The sequence below is a fragment of the Herpailurus yagouaroundi genome, unplaced genomic scaffold, assembly GCF_014898765.1.
Source record: "Herpailurus yagouaroundi ecotype Mexico unplaced genomic scaffold, PumYag 183, whole genome shotgun sequence".
NCBI classification, from domain to species: domain Eukaryota; kingdom Metazoa; phylum Chordata; class Mammalia; order Carnivora; family Felidae; genus Herpailurus; species Herpailurus yagouaroundi.
Window position 1 is genome coordinate 2,501,856 of NW_024412414.1, and position 25,872 is coordinate 2,527,727.

The window sequence follows — 25,872 nt, forward strand, 5'->3', positions numbered from 1 at the left end:
TTCCTTTTAGTACTTTGAACATTCCCTCTGAACTGCAAAATTTCTGCTGAACAATCAGCTCATAACTGTATGGTGTTTCTCTTGTATGTAACTAGTTGCTTTTCTCTTGCTGCTTTTAAGATTATCTGTTTATCAGATAATCAGATAACTTTTGACATTTTAATTTTTATGTATCTTTGTTTGGATTCTTTGGGTTTATCTTGTTTGGTGCTTTTTTTTGCTTCCTGTTCCTGGATGTCCATTTCCTTTCACAGGTTAGGGACATTTTTAGCTGTTATTTCTTCAAATAAGTTCTGCCCCTTTCTCTCTTCTCTCGGAACCCTATAATACTAATGTTATTACAGTTGACATTGTCTCAGAGTTCTTAACCTGTCCTCATTAAAAAAAATGTTTTTTTGGGGGGCACCTGGGTGGCTCAGTCAGTTAAGCATCTGACTCTTGATTTCGGCTCAGGTCATGATCCCAAGGTCATGAGATTGAGCCTTGTGTTGGACTCTTTGCTGGGCCTAGAGCCTGCTTAAGATCCTGTCTCTTGGGGTGCCTGGATGGCTCAGTTGGTTAAGCATCTGAATTAATCTTAGGTCATGATCTTGAGTTCATGGGTTCGAGCCTTGTGTTGGGCTCAGTGCTGACAGCTTGGAGCCTAGAACCTGCTTTGAATTCTCTCCCTCTTTCTCTGCCCCCCCCCTCCCCCCCCCTCCCGCTTGCATCTCTCTCTCTCAAATAAACATTAAAAAAAAAATTCTCTCCCTCTACTTCTGCCTCTCAAATAAAATTTTTTTTTCCTTTTTGCCATTTAGCTTGGTGATTTCCACTGTGCTGTCTTCAAGATGAGTGATCTGTACTTCTGCATCCTCTTATCTGCTGTTGATTTTCTGTAGTGCATTTTTCATTTCAGTTATTGTATTTTTCAGCTCTGATTTGTTCTTTTTATATTTTTTCTTTGTTGAAGTTCTCACTGAGTTCATCTACTCTTCTCTCAAGTCCCATGAGTATCTTTATAACCATTACTTTGATTGCTTATCTCTGTTTCATTTAGTTCTTTTTTCTGAGGTGTTGTCTTATTCTTTCATTTGGCACATATTCTTCAGTCTCCTGATTTTGTTTGACTCTCTTTCTGTGTATTAGATAGGTCACTTCTATCTTCTGGTCTTGAAAGTAGTGACTTTAAGTAGAAGGTGACTTGTGGGGCCTAGTAGTTCAGTCCCCCCTGGTCACCAGAACCAGGTGTTTCAGAGGTGTCTCCTGTGTGGCCCTCCTGTTGCAACTGGGCTGTGACTGCTTTAAGCAGGTTGATGTTGCTAGTCCTCAGCCTGTCTGGCTACCGTGACTGAGTGTGACTACAGTGGACACACTGGTTGGCAGGATTGGCTCCTAGCACAGTTGGCTGTTGTGGGTGTGCTGGTGAGAGAGGCACCAGTCATGTCTGAGGCTGCCCACTGGGTGTGGTGGGGCAGAAGTTGTTTTAGGGGGCTGCTGGTCCCCACTGAGGGTGTCCACTGGTTGTGGTAGGATGGGAGCAGTTTTGGAGGGTCACCTGCTATAGCGGTGGGGCAGGTTCACTGGGGAACACTGGGGCAGGTGACTGGTGGTAGCAAGGTAGAAGGAGGGTGTCAGAACTGACTCCCACCAGCTAAGTTGAAGGGGGTGGGGTGGGGGGGAGACATCCACTAGGCTTTCCCTTCCTGGAGAAAGATCCTACAGATCCCTGCCCTTTCAGCACACACCCTAAAATTAGTAAATTTCCTTCATAAATAATCCAGGTTCTTTTCAGACTGCTGTCCTTGTGCTGAGTCTTGGAGTGCATGATATGTGCTGACCATTTAAGAGTAGAGTCTCAGTTTTCCAAAACCCTCTGGCTCTCCTGGAGTTAAACCCTGCTGATTTTTTTTTTTTTTTTTAATGTTCATTTCTATTAGAGATAGAGTGCAAGCAGGGGAGGAGCAGAGAGAGAAGGAGACAAGGAATGCAAAGCAAGCTCCAGGCTCTGAGCTGTCAGCACAGAGCCTGACACAGGGCTTGAACTCAGGAACCGTGAGATCTTGACCTGAGTTGGAGTTGGATGCTTAACCAAATGAGGCACCTGGTGCCCCTAGCCCTGCTGATTTTCAAAGCCAGATATTGTGGGGTTGTGTGGGGTAAGGATTGGGGTGGGGATTGCTTTATGTAGGGCTATATTCTCTTGCTCCCCAGGGAAGACCTGCTTGCCTGTGATATCCCTTCTGCTTGTGAGTCACCACCCTGGGGGTTTGGTTCCCAGCTGTCTCTGCCCCTCTTAACCTTTTCAGTATGGCCCTTAAAAAATATAATTGAGACAGTACTACTCTGCTAGTCTTTGGATCATTTTCAGAGTGAGTTGCACTTGATGTTGGTGCAGCCTTGATGTTGCTGTAGGAGGACGTGAGCTTAGGATCCTCCTACTCCACAATCTTCACAAGCTTCCCTGGATAAATACTCTCTAAATTAGACCTTTAGCCAGTACGTTGCGGTGGCAATCCTTCCCTGGGAGGTCTTGCTTTTGTAAACTAGTTTTCAAGTTGTTTCTTGTTTAGCTTTATGGCTTTGGCTCTGATGGGAGTTTGTTGACAGTTTATTGACATTACAAATAATGCTGCAGTAAATATTCCGGTGTACTTTAGTAGTGCTGGGTATTTCTGTAGTGCTGGCTGGGTTTTTTTCCCTTATACGATAGATTGTCAAATGGTATATGAATTCAAATATTTAAACGGCTAATAGAAACTATTAGATTGTTAGATTAAGTTTACAGTCTTGCCAGCAAGTATGAGAAGTAGATTTCCTCAGATGCCTGTGATGGATGTTTTCCTTTTCTGTCTTTTATATTTTATAAAACTGATGTTAAAAATAGTATTTTATTTTTCAAATTTCACATTTTTCTACTATATATGTGTGTATATATACATATATATGTATATATGTGTGTATATATACATATACATGTATATATATACACAAATCACGTATGTTTATGGCCTCTGTGTTTCTTTTTTAAAAATTTTTTAAAAAATGTCTTTATTTTTGAGAGAGAGAGAGAGAGCACAAGCAGGAGAGGGACAGAGAGAGAGGGAGTCACAGAATCTGAAACAGGCTCCAGGCTCTGAGCTGTTAGCACAGAGCCCAATGTGGGGCTCAGACTCGTGAACCACAAAATCATGACCTGAGCTGAAGTTGGATCCTTAACTGACTCTGCCAGCCAGGTGCCCCCGTGGCCTTGTGTTTCTATTCTGTGAATTTAATTCCCTGTTTTTTTCAGTGGCATTGTTCATGTTTTTGTTAATTTTTAGGAGATCTTTGTATATTAGAAATAGTATTCCTTTATAGGGAGATACATCTTTTTAAAAATGATTGATTTTGGGATGCCTGGGTGGCTTAGTCTGTTAAGCATCTGACTTCAGCTCAGGTCATGATCTCATGGTTCAGAGGAGTTCAAGCCCCACGATGGGCTCTGTGCTGACAGTTCAGAGCCTGGAGCCTGCTTCAGATTCCGTGTCTGTCTCTCTCTGCCCCTTCCCCTCCCTCCCTCCTTCCCTCTCTCTCTCTCTCTCTCAAAAATAAATGAACATTAAAAATTTTTTTTAAATGAATGATTTTTTTTCTAACATAGTGAATTTATCCATTCATAAGAGAATGCATTTGTTTTGAAGCTTTTCCTTGGAATTGTGAAAGACTTCACATTTAGAAGCTGATTTCTGTTTTGGACTATCTAGTTTTAGTATGTCTCTAGATATGTATTGTGAGTGTTTATGTGAATTTTAGCTGAGATTTGGTCAGCATATCAGGGAGAGATAAATACAGAGGCTAGATTTGCATTTATGTTATATTAATGTTTATTTGAGGGTAGTATTAATGGGGTTTCTGAATGTCTTCAGTTAAGACAAGTAGGTTGATGCTGAATGGTTTTTAGAAGCTTTTTCTTATTTTCAGATGTGTGCCCTTTAGTAAACTGGTTAAGGAATACCTTGGCTTAGAACTTCTAATGAGGAACAGGTTAGTGGTGTCTCTGTCACTCTTGGAGGGCAGGGAGGGCAGTTAGTAGGGCTCTTGGCCTTTCTAGCTTCTCTGTTGACCTGACCTGAGTATGCCTTACAAATAAGAATCATCATTTTGTATGAGTGACGTGAGAAAAGCTGGGAAACACTCTTAACATGCTTCATAGCCTAGTAAGTGAATTTGATAAACACACAGAAAAATAAAAATAATGAATGAGAAGTAATCTAAAACTTGAGAATTGAAGTGGGTGTACTTTTGGTTAACAGTTATTGTAGTATATTCTATAGTAAGCACTGGCAGTGTTATTTTCTAAGTGCTTACAAGACTTAGAATTCATCATAAAATAAGTATGTTTTTGGAGTTAGGCCACATTTAAGTCTTGTAATTGGGTTCTTTAGCTAATAGTTTGTAGTACAGTCTCTACCCCCGTCCTCAATGAAATTTAGGATGCTATTACTACAGTTTGTTGTTTGCTAGTGGTCGATATTTTTTTAAAGGTGTCCTACTAAATGGAGATTTAATTCACATTTACTAGTTCTAACAGGTCTGTTTTATAAAAAAATTATGTTTTGCAGCATCATTCTGGCCTCTAACTTAATTCATTTAATAAATATTTGAGTGTCTTCATGTCCTAAGTACTGTATTATGGACTAAGAATACAGTAGTGAATGGGATTTGGCAGGGTCCTGCCCTTGTGGAGCAGAAGGAGGGTGGAGGGTACTAACCTAAATCTGTGAACAATTTAACATAGTAGTAAGTGCCATGAAGAAAACAGGCAGGGTTATTTGATGGGGGTTGGAAAGGGTGGGGTATTTTGGCTGGGATGACTAGGGAAATCATCTCTAAAGTAATCTTTTAGGTGAAGTCTTTAATGATGTGAAAAAGCCAACTTGCTTGTTTTTGAAAGTGTCAGCCTTCCAGGTGAAGGGAACAAGAAATTCAAAAGTCCTGAGACTTTAAGCTTGATGTGTTCACAAAGGAGTTTGGCTTATATTCTGAGTCTTCAGTAGAGGAGGAATATGTTGAGTTGCATCTTTAAGGTTGCTCTGGGTGCTCTATATCTAGATCATAGGAGCCACATAATTTCAGGCTAGTGAGATGCTCAGATGAGCCCTCATTCTTCATCTTTCTCCCTCTCATCTGGTTCTAAATTCATTCATCTCTTAGTTGGGGAGAAAGATATAGGGAAAGGAAGAGCTGTGGGTGCCCCTAAAAAATGACCTCATGGTAATGGAGGGATAGAATTAGGATTGTGAAGGGGGCTCAGGTTTATATGTCAGAGGAGGTGGGAGGCAGTGTGTGACAGTCCTGACACTTGAAGGCTGTGGTATTTTGTCCTGCCTCCCACTTAGACAAATAAAATAGGCTTTATAGAAGTTTACAGTTGTAATAGTAAAACACACACACAAAAGATCCCCCCAAAAAGAAGATAGGTAATACATAAAAAGTAAAAATTTCTCACAATCCTTCTGGAACAATCACTGTTAATACTTTATTATTGTAGGTTTTCTCACCTCTTTATAAATCAAGATTTTCCTCCCTCTTTCTAGATTAATATAAAAGGTTCAAAATATATTTTGCATCTTTTATTTTGTCTTGGATGGCTTTTTTCCATCTGCACATACAAATTACTTCATTTATCACATAGATATTAACATTTGTTGAATTCCCTATTAAGTATTTGGTCCCCCAATTTTTTTTAAGTGTATTTATTTATTTATTTATTTATTTATTTATTTATTTATTCATTTATTTATTTATTTATTTATTTATTTATTTATTTATTCATTCATTCATTCATTCATTCATTCATTCATTCATTTATTTATTTATTTATTTATTTATTTATTCATTCATTCATTCATTCATTCATTCATTCATTCATTCATTCATTCATTTATTTATTTTGAGAGAGAGAGAGAGAGAGAGCGGGGGAGAGAATCCCAAGCAGGCTCCACGCTGTCAGTGCAGAGCCCAATGTGGGGCTCGAATTCACAAACCATGAGATCATGACCTGAGCTGAAATCAAGAGTTGAAGGCTTAACCCACTGAGCCACCCAGGTGTCCCTGGTTTCCCAGTTTTTCAAGGATATGAACAGTGCTGTAATGAAGATGCTTATACATGTATCCTTTTAAGTTTTTATTTAAATTTAGTTAACATACAGTGTAATATTGATTTCAGGTGTACAATTTCGTGATTCAGCACTTAAATACAACACCTGGTGCTTATCACAAGTGTGCTCCTTAATCCCCATCACCTGTGTCCCCCCCACCTGTCTCTCCACTGGTAACCATCAGTTTGTTCTCCATAGTTTCTTGAGTCTGTTTCTTGGTTTGCCCCTCTCTCTTTTTCCTTAGGATTGTTTGTTACATATATCTTAAACACTTGCCTTACACTTCTGTAGGATAAATTCCTAGAGTGCAATTGAATACTAAGTCAATCTTGAAAGTTTCTCAGATGTAAAATGGGATGCGAGTCCTACCTAGAGTATTTCTCTAAGGATTAGGTTGGATAATGTGAGTGGGATGTATGTAGTATGTATTGCCTCATATAGTAGGCAAGTAGTAAATGGTAGGTATTACTAATAATACGACAAAATAAGTTTCTAAGGGAGAAAGGTGTGAGAAGGATGGGATTCTCTGTCAATCTCACCCTTTTCTAAAGAAGGAGATAAACCTCACTTCTGCATGATTGCTGACTCCCAATCAGTGTCAGGGTGTTGTGTGTCCTGACTGCACACTCTTTGTCTTACCACCATTGTGTGAGTGTGGACTACTGTTGCAGTTTTCTTGTTGCCCAGTTAAAACATTTGGTTATTTTTGGTTCGGTGACTGTCTCTGCTTGCTCCTGTTTGTAAGCTTCATTTTTGTACCAAAACTGAAATGTGAATGTTATGGTGGAAAGTTTATGGACTTTAAATTTAAACATATGTATATCTGGTTATTTTACCTATCACCTGGGTGCTCTTCAGCAAGTAGTGGTGATTTTTCTGTGCCTTGTTTAAAGAGTGGATGGAGGAAGGAATTTAAAATATTTGGGATCTTCATAAAAAATTAAATGAGATAATTTTTATATCAGTGTCTAATACACATCCTAGACATACTAATTTCTTTTTCTTCCTTTAAGGCAGAAAATTATGGCTTACACATTTTTTTTTTTTTAATTTCACCTGTTTAAATTTCACATGTTACTGATATGCAAAGGTAGTCACTCACACTTAAAATATAATAACTAAAGAAGAAGAGAAATGTAATTTAAAAAGTGTTAGACTAGGGGCGCCTGGGTGGCGCAGTCGGTTGAGCGTCCAACTTCAGCCAGGTCACGATCTCACGGTCCGTGAGTTCGAGCCCCGCGTCTGGCTCTGGGCTGATGGCTCGGAGCCTGGAGCCTGTTTCCGATTCTGTGTCTCCCTCTCTCTCTGCCCCTCCCCCGTTCATGCTCTGTCTCTGTCTGTCCCATAAATAAATAAAAACGTTGAAAAAAAATTAAAAAAAAAATAAAAATAAAAATAAAAAGTGTTAGACTAGAAGTCAGGAAACCTGGCTGGGCCCATGTTCCAGGTTGGTATAACTGGTGGTATAACCCTTGATACATCTTTTGATCCCTATTCCCTATTCTCGTTTTTGAGTTGTCTATGAAATATTTTATGGAAATATACTAACATAAAAGTTTTTGATTAATTGAGTTAAGCAGAGGGTGTTACTTATGAGAACGTCCACATACTACTATTTTCACAATTACTCTATGTTGTTGAGTTGCTTTTTTCTAGAACTAAATTTTTGTCTTTTTTTTAACTAGGTTTAAGTGTTGTGTAAGCTGCATCAATGGAGCACATACAAGGGGCCTGGAAGACGATCAGCAATGGCTTTGGATTCAAAGATGCAGTGTTTGATGGCCCCAGCTGCATCTCCCCTACAATAGTTCAGCCATTTGGCTTTCAGCGTCGGGCATCAGATGATGGCAAACTTACGGACTCTTCTAAGACAAGCAACACTATCCGTGTTTTCTTGCCAAACAAGCAAAGAACAGTGGTATGTAAATGTTCCTCTCAGTAAGTTTAGCCGGCCATCTGCCTATAAAAAGCATTTTGGATAATTTCACTCACTTTATAGACAGGCAAAATTGTCACTTAGTGTCTTTATTAATTGGCTTTCCAGTTGCAGATTTTATTGCTTTATATTACTATGTTCCTTCCATACCTCCCACTTTTCCCCACCCCTTGGCCTTCCTTCAGTTGTTATTCTCGCCTGGAATGCCTTCTTTTGAAAAGCTCCCTTAGACCGTTCCAGTCAATTTTATGTATATATGTATTATGGATATTAAAGCAAAATGCTCACTTAAATTTTTTGGACGTTATAGTTGAGTATATAGAAGAAAATAAAATTACCTAGAAAAAATTATTTTGGTAAGTTTTGTAGGCCCCAGGCAAAGCTGGAGGTAGCTTAGAAAGCACAGCATCTTCCTCTTTTCCTGGGTACTGACACTAGCCAGTTATGTGTGCACAGTTCATTTTTGTAGTACCAGCAACAGGTTCATACTAGTAGCATCATGGTGGGACACTGCGACTTGGTTTTCTGACATAGAGTTCTAACTTTTCTGAGAAATAACTGCTCAAAATAGTTCCTTACTATCTTGGTGGAAAAAACCCCACCTGGTTAAAAAAGGAAAGTGAAGTTGTGCTAATTTTGCTTGGTGGAACATTTGAGAAAACCTTAGTTCAAAAACTTCCACGCTTCCTCCTTTCCCACTCCCCATTCTTTGAGTAAAATCAGTGCATTGGGCTTTTCTTTGTACCTGGGTGAGACAAAGTTCTGAGGTTGGAAAGTCCAGTCCAGAGTTCTGTTTTTGACAGTTCCACTCCCCTCTCCCGGTTTACTAATAAATTCCTTTATACTTCTTTTGTGAACTTAAGAAGGAGACTCCCAGTTATAGTGTTGTACCTTTACGTACATTTTAAACTGAAGGCAAAACTCAAAAGGTATTTGAGTATTATTTTTGTTCCCCTTCCTAAAAATAAAAGTTGAATGGCTGGCAAAATAAATAGTAATAACCTCCTTAATATTTCAAAAGTGGCCTTTCATTTGCAAGGTGATTTTTTTACTCACTGTTATTGTTCATTCATCTTCTTATTTTTTTATTTTTTATTAAAAAAAATTTTTTTTGAAGTTTTATTTATTTTTGAGACAGAGGGAGATAGAGCATGAGCAGGGGAGGGGCAGAGAGAGAGGGAGACACAGAATCCGAAGCAGGCTCCAGGCTCTGAGCTGTCAGCAAGCACAGAGCCTGATGTGGGGCTCGAACTCACAAACTGTGAGATCATGAGCTGAGCCGAAATGCTTAACTGACTGAGCCACCCAGGCGCCCCCATTCATCTTCTTTCTAACCTTAAATGGAGAGCCCAGGTGGGAAGTGTGAATGTAATGGGAAGCTAAGACTAGCTGAAGACCGTGTGGTACTGCTTCAGGCTAATACCGTGCCTGTCTTCCCCATTCCCATCTCCTGCCGGGTTGCCTGGAAGACTGGGAAACTTAGTTTGGCATAATGATTAATTATATGGACCTTTAAGACAACCACGCTCAAATATAAATCCCTGTATTGCCTTTTATTATCATCTAGATAAGTTACATAATATTTTGAGCCCCTGTTTCCTCACCTTAATGAAATGAGGCTCATGCTGAATATACAGTAGCTGATTCATAAGTACAATGGTAGCTATGATTATTTGAATTTTTTCTACATCTTTGTAGCCCTTGACAGCTTTCAGTTGAGCACAATCGGTAGTTGGGAACAAGTGATTTGGAAGCTTGCCTTCTCCTAAGGCTCTAGCAGATAAAATTAGTTTCTCCCATTTCTTTGACCAGAGATGGACCATCTTCTTTCAGCTGGCATGTATCTTCAGGGGAGCATTGGTGGAAGGAGTAATTTACTGGCCAGCACCATGAGTCAGCAGTTTCTAATCATTCCCAGGTTATTTCACTGCTTGGAACCTAAAATGACCCTCCTAATCACTTAGTAGGCTCCAGAAATTAGATTTAACTAATTTCAACATGTATCCATGGGGAGGTGTAGAGAGGAGAATGGCAGAAAGTGTATATATATGATTTAAATAATTGTAGGAGTATAATTGGTAGTTGCTTTTTCTTTCTTTCTTTCTTTTTTTTTAATTAAAGTTTATTTATTTATTTTGAGAGAGAAAGAGCACAAGCAGGTGAGGGGCAGAGAGGAGAGACAGAATCCCAAACAGGCTCCATCAGCACAGGGCCTGATGAGGAGGCTCAAACTTATGGACTGTAAGATCATGATCTGAGCTAAAAACCAAGACACTTGCCGACTGAGCCACCCATGAACACCATTTTAGAGTTGCTTTTACAAAAACTTTTTTCTTGGGGCGCCTGGATGGCTTAGTGAGTTAAGGGTCTGATTCGGCTGAGGTCATGATCTCACAGTTCATGGGTTCAAGCCCTGCGTTGGGCTCTGCTGACAGGTCAGAGCCTGGAGCCTGCTTCAGATTCTGTGTCTCCTTCTCTCTCTCTGCCTCTCCCCTGCTTGCACTCTGTCTCTGTCTCTGTCTCTCAACAATAAATAAAAGTTAAAAAAAATTTTTTTCTTGTCATTTATTTTGTAAATATGTGTCTCTTTGCCACTCCTTGTTATTAGATGGGTGCTTGGACCATAGCTGAGGACCATTAATTACCATTACAATCAATTGACGGCTAAAATACAGATTCCTGGGCTTCATTCAAGTTCAACTTAATCAGAATCCTTGGATGTGTTGGAGGGGAGAAGCTGGGAATCTTTATTTTCATAAGTTCCTTGGATGATTCTAATGCCAGCCACATTTGGGAACCCCACTTGGATTAGAGAATATTTAAAGAACTATCTAGCTCTTAGAGTATGTGGTTTTTTTTTTTTAATGTTTATTCATTTTTTTGAGAAAGAAAGAGTATGAGTGGGGAGGGGCAGAGAGAGAAGGGGAGACACAGAATCTGAAGCAGGTTCCAGGCTCTGATCTGTCAGAACAGAGCCTGACTCGGCTCAAACTCATGAACTGTGAGATCATGACCTGAGCTAAAGTTGGACGCTTAACCAGCTAAGCCACCCTGGTGCCCCTAGAGTCTGTGACTTTAATGAAGATTAATGATATAGCACCTTGTATTTTTCAAAGCTCTACTGCATAGTATTTGATGCAAGTAATGATTCTGTTAGTTTGTGTTTGTTAGTCTTCATTGTCCTCATTCTTGATGTCTTATCGTCATAGTTCAGATCAGTATATCTCACTTTTACTTAGTTTTTTTTTTCTGAAAACTGTAAGTTAGTGGGTCTAAGGGTATAACTACTTCAAGAAACCTAAAATAAACTTGCTATGGAACATTTTAAATAAATACTTTAGACTTTTCAAATAGATCCAAACATATTCTCTTACCTGCCTTTGGGAAGGAGCTGGTTTGGCCACTGTCAGCTGTCACACTTTAACTGAGCACAGGAGCTCCACTGTGGGCAATTTACAAGTACCATAGATCTACATTTTGTTCTCCTTAGTGGCCATACTCACTCTAGTTGCCTCAGTTTTAATTAACTTTATTGGCTTTAAAAACAAAATGTATGGGGCTTTTATCAAAACTCTTAAAGTCTTATTCAAAACAATTTTTTTAATGTTTATTTTGAGAGAGAGAGAGCACAAGCAGGGAGAGGGGGAGAGAGGGAGATTCCCAAGCAGGTTCCACACTGTCACCGCAGAGTATGACTAGGGGCTCAACCTCACGACCCATGAGATCATGACCTGAACCACAATTAAGAGTTGGATGCTTAACTGACTGAGCCACCCAGGTGCCCCATTAGTTGAAATTTTTATATAGCTGCCATTGTTAGTACTCCAGGTACTCATACTTCCTACTAGGCCTCTGAGTGCCTGCCTAGCTTTTGAGGATGGGGTACAGGACAATGTGGAGGGACATACACTAAGGCTACTTGAAATGGTGTGCATGTTTATTTAAATTAACAGTGGTCTACTTGCCTTTACTAGTGTGAAATGTATATGAGATGGAATTTTTGTTAGGAAGATAACAAAACCTGTTGTTGAAAACAGGTTGAAATGCAGTTTTGATCAGAAAAACTCACGTTTATAGATCAGATTGATATATTTTCTTGTGGATGTTCCTGCTTGCATGTACATTTCAGTCAGTCAAACAAATTAGACCAATGTGAAGGGAAATGTGATAATTTTATCTTTCTCAGTCACTCTCTTCTGATAATAGCTAGAGGTATGTCTTTTCATACTCATACAATATATAAACATATATGGGTTTCCCTGCCCCTTAAGTAATCTTATTCTTTGTATTATTCTGAAAAATATTTTCCCACAATTGATAAATCATGGACATCCTTACCTTTAGGTCGTTATAAATAATATAGTAGTGTCTTAATGTGACATATACAGATATTTTAGGCTTTATTTAAGCATTCCATATTGCTGGACATTCCAGCTATTTCCTTTGTGTGTGTGTGTATGTGTGTATTTATCATTACAAGCAATGCTGTCATAAATCTTCTTCACATACCCTTACAGACTGGTGCATTTATTACTATGCTTATCAAAGGATGTGCAGCCTTTGTTGGTTCTAAAGATGGCTTTTTGTTTATAGGTCAATGTGAGAAATGGAATGAGCTTGCATGATTGCCTTATGAAAGCACTCAAGGTGAGGGGCCTGCAGCCGGAGTGCTGTGCAGTGTTCAGACTTCTCCATGAACATAAAGGGTAAGAACTCAAAAGTCAGTCAGATCCTCTTTCATACTAGTAAGGAGCTGCTGGCTTCAAATAATAAGTTTGTATTTTTAAAAAAGTGTGCTAGCTTGTCATAGAATATTATGTATTTATATACCCTTGTTCATAGACAACTGAGAAAAATAAAATACTAAAACTTGAAATTATTGCTGAAACATTGCACTGAAAAAAGAATACATATTAGGTGTTGATAGTATTCCATAGATGGAAACAGTAGTGTAAGGTAATATGTTTCTTGAAAGCAAAAATTTTTGTGTTTCCTGGAATGCAGTAGACAGAATAGATACTCAGAAAGTGCATTATTATGTATAGTTAAAGAATCCTATCCTCAAGAGATTAACTCTCTTGTAATTCACTCCATCATTTTTTTTTTTTTTTAAAGTTTGTGTTTAAGTAAGCTCTATACCCAGCATGAGGCTCGAACTCACTACCCCAAGATCAAGAGTTGCATGCTTTTCTGACTGAGTCAGCCAGGTGCCCCTCATTCATTCATTTTTATAACAGTTAATGTTTACTCAATCTGTATAATTTGTAATTTCTGCTTCAGGAAAGATCCATAGTTCATCTTCTTTCTAATGCTGGTGGCTTGATAGAAGCATCCCATCAAAGGCTAGGAGTAAACCCTATAGCTTCCATAATTATCCATTATTATCCCCCAAATTGGGGGAAATAATCTTTACTTTCTTCTTGAAAAATGCTAGTTCTGTTATTGATCTTCAGCTCACCATCTTTTCTGTCTCAAGGAGTTTCCCAGTTTGAGAGAATAGCCTAGGAAATGAGTTAACTCAAAAGGGCAAGCAAAAATTCCACTCTGCTGTTCCCCTCAGTGTAGGAGGTAGTTTGTTGAAGTGCAGATATTTGAAGCATATGTTAGTTTTATCTGGGTATAGCCCCAGGTTGGTCCAGAGCCAATCTGTAGTGCTCCTTAAAGACTAGAAGGATTCTGAGACGTTGAGTGGCTTGTCCAGTCTTGTCCGAGGCTACGTTGGTTTAGAGCTACCCTAGCTTCTTTACTGGACGGATAGCACCTGAAGATTAAGGACACAGGGCTGCCCCTGTCTCTCTCCATTAGGATGAAGTAGGACTTTGGAGTCCTTGTATAGGGAGTTATATTAAGGAAAGGATTATTTACTATTGGATAACCAGAAAAATGGCTGGAATCAGCTTCTGGTAGGCAAAGGGAGAAGTTTGAATTATGCTGTATATGTGTTCTCTCCCTACATGAGAATATTCTTTTTTTAAGAAGTGGGCCTGATGGACTTGATGGACTACACAAGACATGAGAAAGGAGCTGCTTTTTTTTTTTTTTTGAAACTTTTTACTTCACTGTATCTATTTTTCTGTGTTGTTTGTTCTAGGCACAGAAAGAATGAGAAAGAATGGTGTCAGAGTAAATGTTGAGACAGTTAAGTCCCCTGTCACCTTATAGACCTTGCAAACAACTCTACAGATGTGAGCCTATTATTTCATTTGTGATTCCTTTGTATTTATGTATCTGCTAGACTGAAGTAGGCTATTGAAGATTAAATTTTGCTATTACAGCAATATTTATACCCCACTTTAGTATTTCAGGATTCTTACAGGATTTTAAGGTCACAGAGTCCAATTTATTGCATATTTACTTTATCATGAGATTGTTTTAGTTCATTATTTTATTTTTAATTAATTAAAAAAATTTTTTTTTAATTTACATCCAAATTAGTTAGCATATAGTGCAACAATGATTTCAGGAGTAGATTCCCTAATGCCCCTTACCCATTTAGCCCATACCCCCTCCCACAACCCCTCTAGTAACCCTCTGTTCTCCTTATTTAAGAGTCTCTTATGTTTTTGTCCCCCTCCCTGTTTTTATATTATTTTTGTTTCCCTTCCCTTATGTTCATCTGTTTTGTCTCTTACAGTCCTCATATGAGTGAAGTCATGATATCTGTCTTTCTCTGACTAATTTCACTTAGCATAATATCTTCCACTTCCATCCACATAGTTGCAAATGGCAAGATTTCATTCGTTTTGATTGCCAAGTAATACTCAATTGTATGTATATACCACATCTTCATTCATCCATCGATGGACATTTGGGCTCTTTGCATACTTTGGCTATTGTTGATAGTGCTGCTGTAAACATGGGGATGCATGTGTCCCTTCGAAACAGCATCCCTGTATCCCTTGATAAATACCTAGTAGTGCAATTGCTGGGTCGTAGGGTAGTTCTATTTTTAGTTTTTTGAGGAGGCTTCATACCGTTTTCCAGAGTGGCTGCACCAGCTTGCATTCCCATATAGTTCATTGTTTTAAAATAAACTTTATTCTGGGGCACCTGGATGGCTCAGTTGGTTAAGTGTCTGACTCTTGATTTTGGCTTGGGTTGTGATCTCACCATTCGTGGAATTGAGCCCCATCAAGTCCTGTGTCTGTCTCTGTGCTGACAGCATGGAGCCTGCTTGGGATTCTCTCTCTGTCCCTCCCCTGTGTGTGCTCTCTCTCTCAAAATAAAAAATAGACAATTTAAAAAAAAAAAAAAAAGAAACTTTATTCTAAGAGTATAAGCTTTGGAGTCCAGCTGAGCTGGATTCCAACATAGGCTCTTATACTTGGTGTGTGGCCTTGAACAAGTTACTTTCTTGGGGCCCTCATTCTCTCATTTTTAAGATAGGGATAAAATGCTTACTTCATAGCTTTGTTGTATGAGTTAAATAAGTTAGTATTGTCTGAGATTAAGTTTTATATTTATATAGTATGAGATAAGTGGTAGCTGTTATTATTTGGTGTTGAACTCTTACCTTGTTTAAATATTTGCCTTTTATATATGTTTTTAAAAATTGCCTTTAGTAAAAAAGCGCGTTTAGATTGGAATACTGATGCCACCTCGTTGATTGGAGAAGAACTTCAAGTAGATTTCCTGGATCACGTTCCCCTCACAACACACAACTTTGTAAGTTGTGGAGCTCTTCTCTTTTTGTGGTGTGTTGGGTGTTTTAGCTGGTGTAATTGGACTTTCTCAGAGGTAATAAGCAAAAGCATATGCATTGTTGGATTATCTGAAGCTGTCGTTTGTGATGTTTACAGTAAGGCAATTTAAGTTTAATTAGTCACATATATACTTTAATTTCTAGGAGTGAATTTTACAAATGTTGGAAGTATGATTCTTTTTTATAAGGGTCTCTTTTGGATGTATGGGATCTGTTGGGGGCCAAAAAAGAAATTATTTTGTCTTTTGTCATTCTTCATTTATTTATACCTCTTTCAGGCTCGGAAGACCTTCCTGAAGCTTGCCTTCTGTGACATCTGTCAGAAGTTCCTGCTAAATGGATTTCGATGTCAGACTTGTGGCTACAAATTTCATGAGCACTGTAGCACCAAAGTACCTACTATGTGTGTGGACTGGAGTAATATCAGACAACTCTTGTAAGGCACCATTCTTTTCTCAAAGAATATAAGCAGGTGGGGAGGTAAAAACTCTCTTGAAGGTATTATTGTATATTTGACCAACGAGTCTGGGTTTTAGACTTACTAAGTAAATTGTCATGATCTGGATATCATCTACTTTAGCAGCATGACAGTTGTGAAACCAGGGAGTTTGAGTGTGGCATACCTCTAAAGCAAGCAGATGGGATTGCTGTTTGTCAAATGGAGATTGGCGTCCTGTGACTCAGTGAGGCAAAGAGCAAATGGATAAGAAAACCAAAAGACTTGGCTTTTGTCTCTTAACAGTATCATCTTTTAGGTTATTGGCAGGCACAACTCTTTATTTTGTTAAATGATGTTAAACATTTGTTATTGAGAAGGAGCAGAAAGCATAGTTGGTGCTATTATCTTCACCTCAAACTGGAGACGTCAGTTTTAAAATGATATAAATGTAGGGGAGTCTGGGTGGCTCAGTCGGTTGAGTGTCTGACTCTTGATTGCAGCTCAGGTTATGATCTCATAGTTTATGAGTTCAAGCCCCACATCAGGCATATGCTGACAATGTGGAGCCTGCTTGGGATGTTCTCTCACCCCCTCTTTCTCTGACTCTCCTCTGCTTGTGCTCTCCCTCTCTCTCAAATAAATAAACCTAAAAATAAAATGAAATGAAATAAAATGATGTAAATGTAAAACCTCAAAAGGTACTTGAATCCCTCAGGAGACAAACCAGTTCCCAAAATATATTTTCATACAAAGTGTATTTTAGTAAGGTTTAAATTGAAAATACATGAAAAGTCAAAGTTTTATCCCTTTTTGAGAGTACTAGAAAAACAAAGGGAATGTTATTAAACCCTGACAGGAACACCTTTTTAAAAAGCTTTTGTAGTAGTCACATGTGTTTGCTTGCGTAGCCTAACTGGCACAAGCTTGGAGTTTAGTAGAAGTGGGTGAGAATCTCAGTGTTTCCATTAACTAACTAACCACCTCTGAGCCTCAGTTCACTCATATGAGGAAAGGGGATTGCCTTCCTTGCAGGGTTCTCGTGAGGATTAGCTGAGGTAGCTAGCATGTGAAGTTGCCGAGCACAAGTGCTCATCTTGTGGAAAGAAGATGCCCAATTAATGTTGTCATCTCTTTTCCTCTTATTTATGACATTTGGTGCTGAATGACATTTATTTTTCATATTCAGTCTTTTCATTTATGTGTTTTCAAGACAGAATGTTTCCAGAAAAGCTCTTTGTGATTTAGGTTATACTGTGCCCTACTTTAGAATTAAAAAAAAACCATTATTTTGATATAGTGGGATATTGGACCAGTACTTTTTAGAAATGCACAGGTGTGCCTGGGTGGCTCCGTGGTTGAGGATCTGACTTTTGATTCCACTCAGGTCATGATCTCCCAGTCATAAGATCAAGCCCCATGTCAGACTCTATGCTGACAGCATGGAGCCTGCTTGGGATTCTCTTGTCCTCTCTCTGCCCTTCTACTACTTGTGCTCGCTCTTTCTCTCTCCCCCCTCATTTAAAAAAAAAAGTTCAGAAATGTACACTAGAAGCTATTAGGTTCATTGGCAGGTCAATATTGTTCATATTCTGTACTCATTCAAGCCCAGTCATTTGGATTGGTGGTCCCTTTACTCTAAAATGGTTGATGAAAATGTGACTAGAAAATGTGGTTAAAAAAAATTTTTTTTACATTTATTTATTTTTGAGAGACCGAGACAGAGCACAAGTGGGGGAGGGGCAGAGAGAGAAGGAGATACAGAATCCCAAGCAGCCTCCAGACTCTGAGCCGTCAGCACAGAGCCTCACATGGGGCTCGAACTCACAAACTGTGAGGTCATGACCTGAGCTGAAGTCGGACACTTAACCAACTGAGCCACCCAGGTGCCCCTGAAAATATTTGAGTAGTCTGTTTGCAAGAGTTGCAAGACAAGGTAATTTGACTGTAAAATTACTGCCATTATAAAAAACCATAAACTCAGTCTTCCTCTGATTTCAATTAGATTGTTCCCAAATTCTCCTATTGGTGATAGTGGGGTCCCAGCACTGCCTTCTTTGACAATGCGTCGGATGCGAGAGTCTGTTTCCCGGATGCCTGTTAGGTAATTTTTTTTACTTACAGCTTTTCTTTGGAAAATTACATTGGGGCGGGTGGGACTGAAAGCCTGAATATAAAAGACCAGAGTTCCTTTGCATTCCCTTCTCTCCCTGTGTAAATGCTTTACTATTTCTGTGGAACTTAATACTAGTATTAGAGCAAAATGTAGTCTTGTAGTTTTTATATTCTGAAAAGTGACACACACAGACTGCAGTTTTCTTCTGCTGTCATAGCATATCCCTTAATGTCTCATCACATTTTAAAGACCTTCAGATTTTGCTTTCCTCAGTATGTAGTAAGTTGTGCCTCAAGGAAAGAGTCCCATAACTATATGCGGTGATCCGATAAAAATAAAACTCCTAACTTTGAAATGCTATTTATCGCCTTGCATTGCTGAAACCATGGTATTTAATAGACTGTGATCTTTAAAAAGAGTCCAGGTAGATTTTTAATATAAATATCCTTTCTAATGTGCTTGTGAGTTTGCGTGTAACTTGTCTTTTTTCTGTTCTCCTGCTTGGAAGTTAGAGCTTTGTTGAGTTCACATGTCTTGTTCAGTGTCACACATGAATTTGGAACCTAAAATAAAATCTACATCTTTTTCAAAATATCTGACTTTAATGTATATACAATTGAATAACATTTAATCTTTTTAAAACTACCATGGAAATTGTTAAAGGCAGCATATCTCAGAACAAGGAATTTGTATTGAAATAATATCTGGATATACATTTGTGTATGGCTTATTTTTCTTGAAATTTCATCAGAAATTGTACTTGCTTCTGAAGATTTCATTACTAGAAGACAAGCTTTTGAAGGCATAAATACTGAATTCCTGAGAAGGCAATTTTTCAAGGCAGTAGAACAGTTTCTCATAGAAAAACTAGCCTTCTGTTCCTTGAATTCATGCATGGTGTTACTTGCATCTGAACAAAACTCAAAATAATTTGTAGAGCAAATAATGAAAATGTTATACTTGCTGCGTGTTCCCATTGTGGTTGATAGGGGAGTGGGCTTGACTGGAAGAGGCCAGTGATTAATTTCACAGTTGTGTTTTGGCATCCTGAAAACTGAATTCACGTTAACTGACTTTTAGAGCTGGTTAAGTGGGGAGAGGGTGCATAGTAGCTAAAATGCTGGCCTTTTTGCGGACATGCTCAGTAGTCTAACCGTCTTAAATTTAAGACTTCTCTTTTAAGCTCTCTCAGTCAGTCTCTAAACTGGGCAAATTCCAACTAGGTTGGTAGTTGGTGGCATGGTTGGCAAATGTTAGTCTGTTCTTTCCTAGAGATGGTCTAAAAATTTGGGAGTATTCTGTAGAGGGGATCTATTGAAAAGAAGACAACTTAAAATGTATTGTTTTCATATGAGTTCCAAGCATGTGTATTATTTCCTTTTCAAAACTTTGCATGCAGAAGCACCTAGACAGAAGAAAAATTGTAAGTGGAGCCTCTTAAAAGAGAGAAACATTTTTTCCAGGGTTTTAGTACAAGTAGGATTTGCCCCAGAGCATCTTACGAAGTAACTAGTTGAAAGATTTACAGTGGGGAGGCCTGCGTGTCATTCATGGAGTTTTCTTTTTCTTCCTCGCCTAGTTCCCAGCACAGATACTCCACACCCCACGCCTTCACGTTCAACTCTTCCAGCCCTTCCTCTGAAGGTTCCCTCTCCCAGAGGCAGAGATCAACATCCACACCTAATGTCCACATGGTCAGCACCACCCTGCCTGTGGACAGCAGGATGATTGAGGTAATAGGGCCCCTTGCGGGTGGTGAGGAGTATCAATCTGTTGTTATTGGGGTGGGGTTGACTGTTGTGTTTAGAGAGTTTGGGGTTTCAAAACTGATAAAGAATGTTGCTGCACTTTCTCAGGACCTTGGAATTTTTGAATTTATTGTTTAAAGCGCTGTATCTTTAGACTGGCTGAATAATCCAATTGGTATATCATTCAAGTGGAGAACTAAAATCTCCTAAAGAAATGGTAACATTTGAACTCCTTTCCATTTTAGCTTTGAATAAGATGTCAGTGAACTAGTGAATGAGCTAATATAAAGAGTAGTTTCATTTTTGTGTGGAAAAGAGAATAATAGTGATGGAGAACTACAAACTCTCTGAGAGACTTTTAAGTGATTTTATTTAGAAATAAAAGGGTGGAGTCATTGGATTTACCAAGCAGGTTATTTAGGGAGATGTAAAAGTACCCAAAGCCTAGTGTTTTCAAACTGCTTTTTCTTTTCTTGGCTTTTTGGTATGTTCTATTTATTTGCTTTGCTTTCTAATTCGTCTTTAATAACAACTGAATACACTTAAAATACTTCCTTTGTTCTTTATTCTTCTTTATTTCTCATTGCTTTGGACTAGAATAACAGCCTGAATGCTTCTCCCAGGGCGTGGTCCAGACGATTTTGTTTGAGGGGAAGAGTAGGTATTCTTCTTCATGCCTTTGCTTTCTTGTAAATTAACAGGATTGCTAAGACTGTCAGACAGTAGCCTATCAGAAATGAAAGAATCACTAAGTTAAATTTTATATTTCTTGTCAGACTTGATTTCCTGCTTTATTTTTTGACAATAGAGTATAGAGGAGTTAAAAAAAAATACTGTATGTGGGATTGCTGACAGGTGAAATAAGTTTCTCAAGCGAGATTTTGAGGCCAAAAGTAATAAAGTTAAAAAAAATTTTTTTTGACCAAAGCTAATGCTAGATTTATTTAGTTGGTGCTCAGAGCATCACTGTTGTATTTATACCTCGTTTAGAAACCAGATGTGTCGGTTTGGTTGATATGCCCTGAAAATCTTTTGTTAAAAGTTCATCAGAGACAACTGTGTTCTCTCTGCATTATGAATTGTTCCTTGGAAAACCTCAGGGACACCTGCCACTTGAGGTACAACTTTATCTCACTCAGACCTTGAATCACTTTCCATATGCTTGTCCTCCCATCAGAGGTGGCAGGGACTCAAAAATGTTGGTTTCTGAATGTGGAGTCTGAACTGGCCATTTGGGGGGCATTTTGAATATCACAAGATTATTGTGAGGAGGTCATGTGCATGCTAGCTATGAATTTTGTTTTCTCTTTTATCATGGTTAGCCCTGATAATAAATAATATCCTAGTGACTTCTGTTACATGATTTGTTTCTCCGTAAATACTGTAATACTTGGGACATTAAAAGTGAAAATTCTTGAATTTTTATTATAAAATAACTGGCACTATGTTAATTCTCTTCATACTTTAGAGGCAGAGCAAGTTTTGATTCCTTTTTATTGCATGATTCAGCTTTTTTAAAGTACACATTCTTTGTTTAAACCACTTGTAGTTCTCTTTAATATTTAGATTCCAAGATATTTGAAAGGTTCCTTCTAGGATAAATCCAACTATAGAAATTAGCACACAGTATAATATGATGTATATAATGGATACAGGAAGAAAATTGCTGACATTAAGGAAAAAAATCCTAGTGCATGGGTATATAATTTTGGTCAGCAAAAATACATTGTGCCATGGTTTGACTAAAAACAAAGAGGTCAGTTGGATAATAAAGCTATAGCCACTGAATATTCTGTTGAAATTCTCGTTATTTTTGGCCGGTGTTTTGCCAACTGGCAGTTATCCAGTCTACTTAAAAACAGAGATTCCTGGACTTCCAACCTTCCCTCCCAGAAATGCTTAATCAGTCCTAGTTGGGGGGGGGGAGGAGACATCTGTATTCTCAAACACCTCTCCAGGTGATTCTGAAGATTGGCCAGGTTTGGGGACCCCAGAACCAGGCTTTATTGCTTGGGTGGGGTGGCCAAAGGTAGGGGGAGGGACAGCTTGGTTTAGGATACTTTTTATCTTTTTAACATTTTTTAAATGTTTATTTTAATATTTATTTATTTTGAGAGAGAGCGTGTGTGAGAGGGGCAGGGGCAGAGAGAGAGAGAGACACAGAATCTGAAGCGGGCTCCAGGCTCTGAGCTGTCAGCACAGAGCCTGACGCAGGGCTCGAACCCGTGAGCTACGAGATAATGACCAGGGTCAACATCAGTGCTCAACCGACTGAGCCACCCAGGCACCCCTAGGATACTTCTTGTCTTGTAAAAATGTTATGGAGTGGAAACATTCCATTAATAGTTGTGTGAAAAAGGTATCTTGTCTTTATTGTGGTTACATAAAATAGTAGGTTTCCCAGAAAAATCTCCTTTTTGAGGATATGGAGGCCTAGTGGTTTTATGTAATAATTACATATTCAAAGTGAGAGTTTATAAAATGAATATTTAGGTCTTATGGAAGCCCTTGTGGTTTAAACTGTTCTACCCAGTTTCTAATAAGTTCTAAAGGTAGCTTTTTGACTTCTCACCTGAGTAGAATGTAACTAATTTCAGAGTTTACCTATAAGGTTTCAGGAGCATTTTGTGGTGAATGAGCTCAGGGCTAAGATTCATGGGTGCTGGTTTCTGGTTATTTCTGCCACCTACTGGCTGTGTGATCCTGGCCAAGTCTCTTTTTTTATTTATAGGTGTTTTCTTGTATGTAAAATGTAGATTTTGGACTGGGGGATTTATGGTCCTTTCAGCGTTTCATGATTTTAGGCTTGGATTAAGTTCTGTAGTTGTGGTGCTTACCCTTACCAAACCCAACTCTGGTCAGTGTGCCCCCAACTCCTAGAGGAGTATGAGTGAGCTTGCTACCTAATCCCCAAGTTTTGTTTTTGTTTTTGTTTTTGTTTTTGTTGTTGTTGTTTTGAGCCTCAGTGGAGCAAGATGCTCAGTTACTGGAAAGATCTCAGTTGATAGTAACTTTGCTAGTATTCCTTAATGAGAATCACTTTGCTATATATGTGTGTTGCTTTCTTCTGAGAAAAAGTGATTTCCATTCCAAAAGAATGTGGTATATGAAAAGCTAATACCAGTTCTAATTGATGATAATCTTGGAGATAATTGGCCATTGACATTGGTAAATTTAATCACAGGCAAGTTAGAGTATGTAATTAGACCTTTTGTATTTTAGAGGTTTTATAATCTACTTTGTTTCTGCAAATTCTCCTCCCCCCTTTTACTTCCCCCTGAGAGCATCTTTTGTGGGGCAGAAATTGACCAGCTTTCCTTTTCTGTTTCAGGATGCAATTCGAAGCCACAGTGAATCAGGTACTTGTCCAAAGTTATGTAGCAAATAATAATGGGCTTTTTCTCTTTATGCTGTGTATCTTCTGTTGGCTTATCCATGTGTGGATTCTGTTTGTCTTGTCTATTAAGCCTCACCTTCAGCCTTGTCCAGCAGCCCTAACAATCTGAGCCCAACGGGCTGGTCACAGCCCAAAACCCCTGTGCCAGCACACAGAGAGAGGGCACCAGGATCCGGGACCCAGGAGAAAAACAAAATCGTGAGTATGGCTTACAGTACCTCCTGCATCGTATGTTAGGGTTTACTAAGAAAAACCTAGTCAGAAGTGAGAATATTTTAAAAACGAGAATACTTTTAATTTGGTGGGGAGAGGGGAACTGTAATAAAACATTTAATTAAGGATGTTATAAATGTCAGTGCCATTTTTGGTATGCTTGCGTTGGAAAATTTGTTGACTTGTAAGGGAGGGCACAACTAAAATGGTATTTTTCTCAAAATATCGAAATTGGAATTACAGTTAATGTCTATCTTTAAAAGATAGGGGAATGGGTCAGTTGGGTTGATCTTTTCTTTGACACCCTCATCAGACAGAGCTTTACCATTCTATGGAGTGTGTTAATGATCACTGCTGGTTTCAGAGGCCTCGTGGACAGAGAGATTCAAGCTATTACTGGGAAATAGAAGCCAGCGAAGTGATGCTTTCCACTCGGATTGGATCAGGCTCATTTGGAACGGTGTATAAGGGCAAGTGGCATGGTAAGTTTGGGACCCTCCCTTTGTTGCAAGGCCTAGGTTGAAGTCAAGTTTCAGTCCAGAGAGGGCCAAGAAGGAGATAAAATTCATTGTGCTGTGTGGATTACAGTGGCAGTCCAGGGAACTTGATTACATCTGAAGATTGAACTTAATATCTCAGTGACATTTCATAGCATTCTTTTTCTATTCAGTGATGCTATAATTGGTATGATATGGTTTCCAGGATAATTAGAAATTGGTGAATAAGAGTTGAGCATGATAGTCAAATGTCAGGAACTGATTAAACACATACTACACAGGGGACATGCTTTGAAATTCTTAAATGGGTTAAGAGCCTGCTGCTCTGAGGGGAGCATGGATTCTAGAAATGTAAAGCTGGAAAGAATGTTAGAGATTTGCCCACAGAAAACTGTGAGGTCCCAAGAGGGCAGATAACATGCCCATGGTCAAGCAGCCGAGCCCAGGAAAGCCAGGAGCCTCCTGAAACAGGTTCTTTGCGCTCTGCCTTGGGTTGGTTTTTGGGAATCCCCATCAAAGAGAGAATGCACAGACTTCATTCTTAAATCTATGTGGAGTGTTAGTGTAGTGTTCTTATTATAATGGAGACTCTTTGTCACTTGGAAGAAATGTACTGTTTTAATATCTGTAGCCACAGCTTGTGTATTTTGGCAACATACTTAACATTTCTCCCTCAGAGTTTTAATGCCTCTGGCTTTAGGATGTCCGCAAGTATAGGGAATACTTTCTTGAGAATGCTACTTCTTCCCAAAAAGGCATCCTTCTAAATTCAAATTTTAATGAAGCAGACAGTAACAACAAAACAAACCCCTAAAATGACTAGGTACTTATGTTTCCAGTTTGGATGGTATCGTATTTATTTTTATATATAAAGGGGCAGAGATTGAGAGAAATTAAGACCATCACATGAATGGAGCATTAAAATTCAAGGTGTTGAAAATTGAGATCCCTCCATCTTTTGAGTACCTTATGTTAATTAGTATATGGGTTTGCCATTTGTAACTATAATCATCTGATAAATTTCTCATTGTTTTTTTTTTTAAGCATATTTATTTTTGAGAGCAAGACAGAGTGCATATTGGGGAAGGGGGAGAAAGGGAGACACAGAATCCAAAGCAGGCTTCAGGCTCCAAGCTGTCAGCAGAGTCCATCGCGGGACTCAAACCCACAGACTAAGATCACGACCTGAGCCAAAGTTGGACGCTTGACCGACTGAGCCACCCAGGCGCCCCAATAAATTTCTCATTCTTTAAGGCAACTGGCACAGGACTGAATATTTGATTCCTTTTCCTTTGAAAATTGTATCTAATGTACTACTGGCATGCCTCCTGGGTCCCAGAGAAATTTATGCTGTTGCGGAATATTTCCCAAATAGGTGTCATAAATATCTTGGCGATTCCTTCAGAAAAGAAGAAAATTTGAAGTCTTTTATTATTGAAATATAGTTGACATACAATGGTATATTAGTTTCAAGTGTACAAGTTACTAATTTGAAAATTCTGTATATGATGCTCACAACACTAAATATAGTTACCATCTGTCACCATACAGTATTATTAGGACATTATTGACTATATTCCCAATGCTGTACTTTTTATCTGAGACTTACTTACAACTGGAAGTTTGTACTTAATCCCTTTCACCTATTTTTCCCATGCCCCCACCCTCCTCCCTCTGGCAACCACCAGTTCTCTGTATTTATGAG

At 38.7% G+C, this 25,872-nt stretch overlaps 1 protein-coding gene across 4 annotated transcripts in view; it reads left to right on the forward strand.

Moving 5' to 3' along the window:
* Window positions 1-25,872, forward strand: part of RAF1 (Raf-1 proto-oncogene, serine/threonine kinase) — an 83,721-nt gene that overhangs the window by 44,581 nt on the left and 13,268 nt on the right. The window contains exons 2-11 of one of the 4 annotated variants that reach the window (XM_040491928.1): window positions 7,808-8,040; window positions 12,652-12,764; window positions 15,621-15,723; window positions 16,039-16,196; window positions 18,202-18,300; window positions 19,892-20,045; window positions 20,658-20,717; window positions 23,392-23,419; window positions 23,528-23,655; window positions 24,035-24,152. In XM_040491928.1, coding sequence (XP_040347862.1) covers window positions 7,834-8,040; window positions 12,652-12,764; window positions 15,621-15,723; window positions 16,039-16,196; window positions 18,202-18,300; window positions 19,892-20,045; window positions 20,658-20,717; window positions 23,392-23,419; window positions 23,528-23,655; window positions 24,035-24,152 — 1,168 coding nt within the window. In that variant the 5' untranslated portion in view covers window positions 7,808-7,833. Of the gene's footprint in view, window positions 1-7,807; window positions 8,041-12,651; window positions 12,765-15,620; window positions 15,724-16,038; window positions 16,197-18,201; window positions 18,301-19,891; window positions 20,046-20,657; window positions 20,718-23,391; window positions 23,420-23,527; window positions 23,656-24,034; window positions 24,153-25,872 lie in introns of those variants that run through there. The other 3 variants (XM_040491929.1, XM_040491930.1, XM_040491931.1) reach the window with 3 other exon arrangements.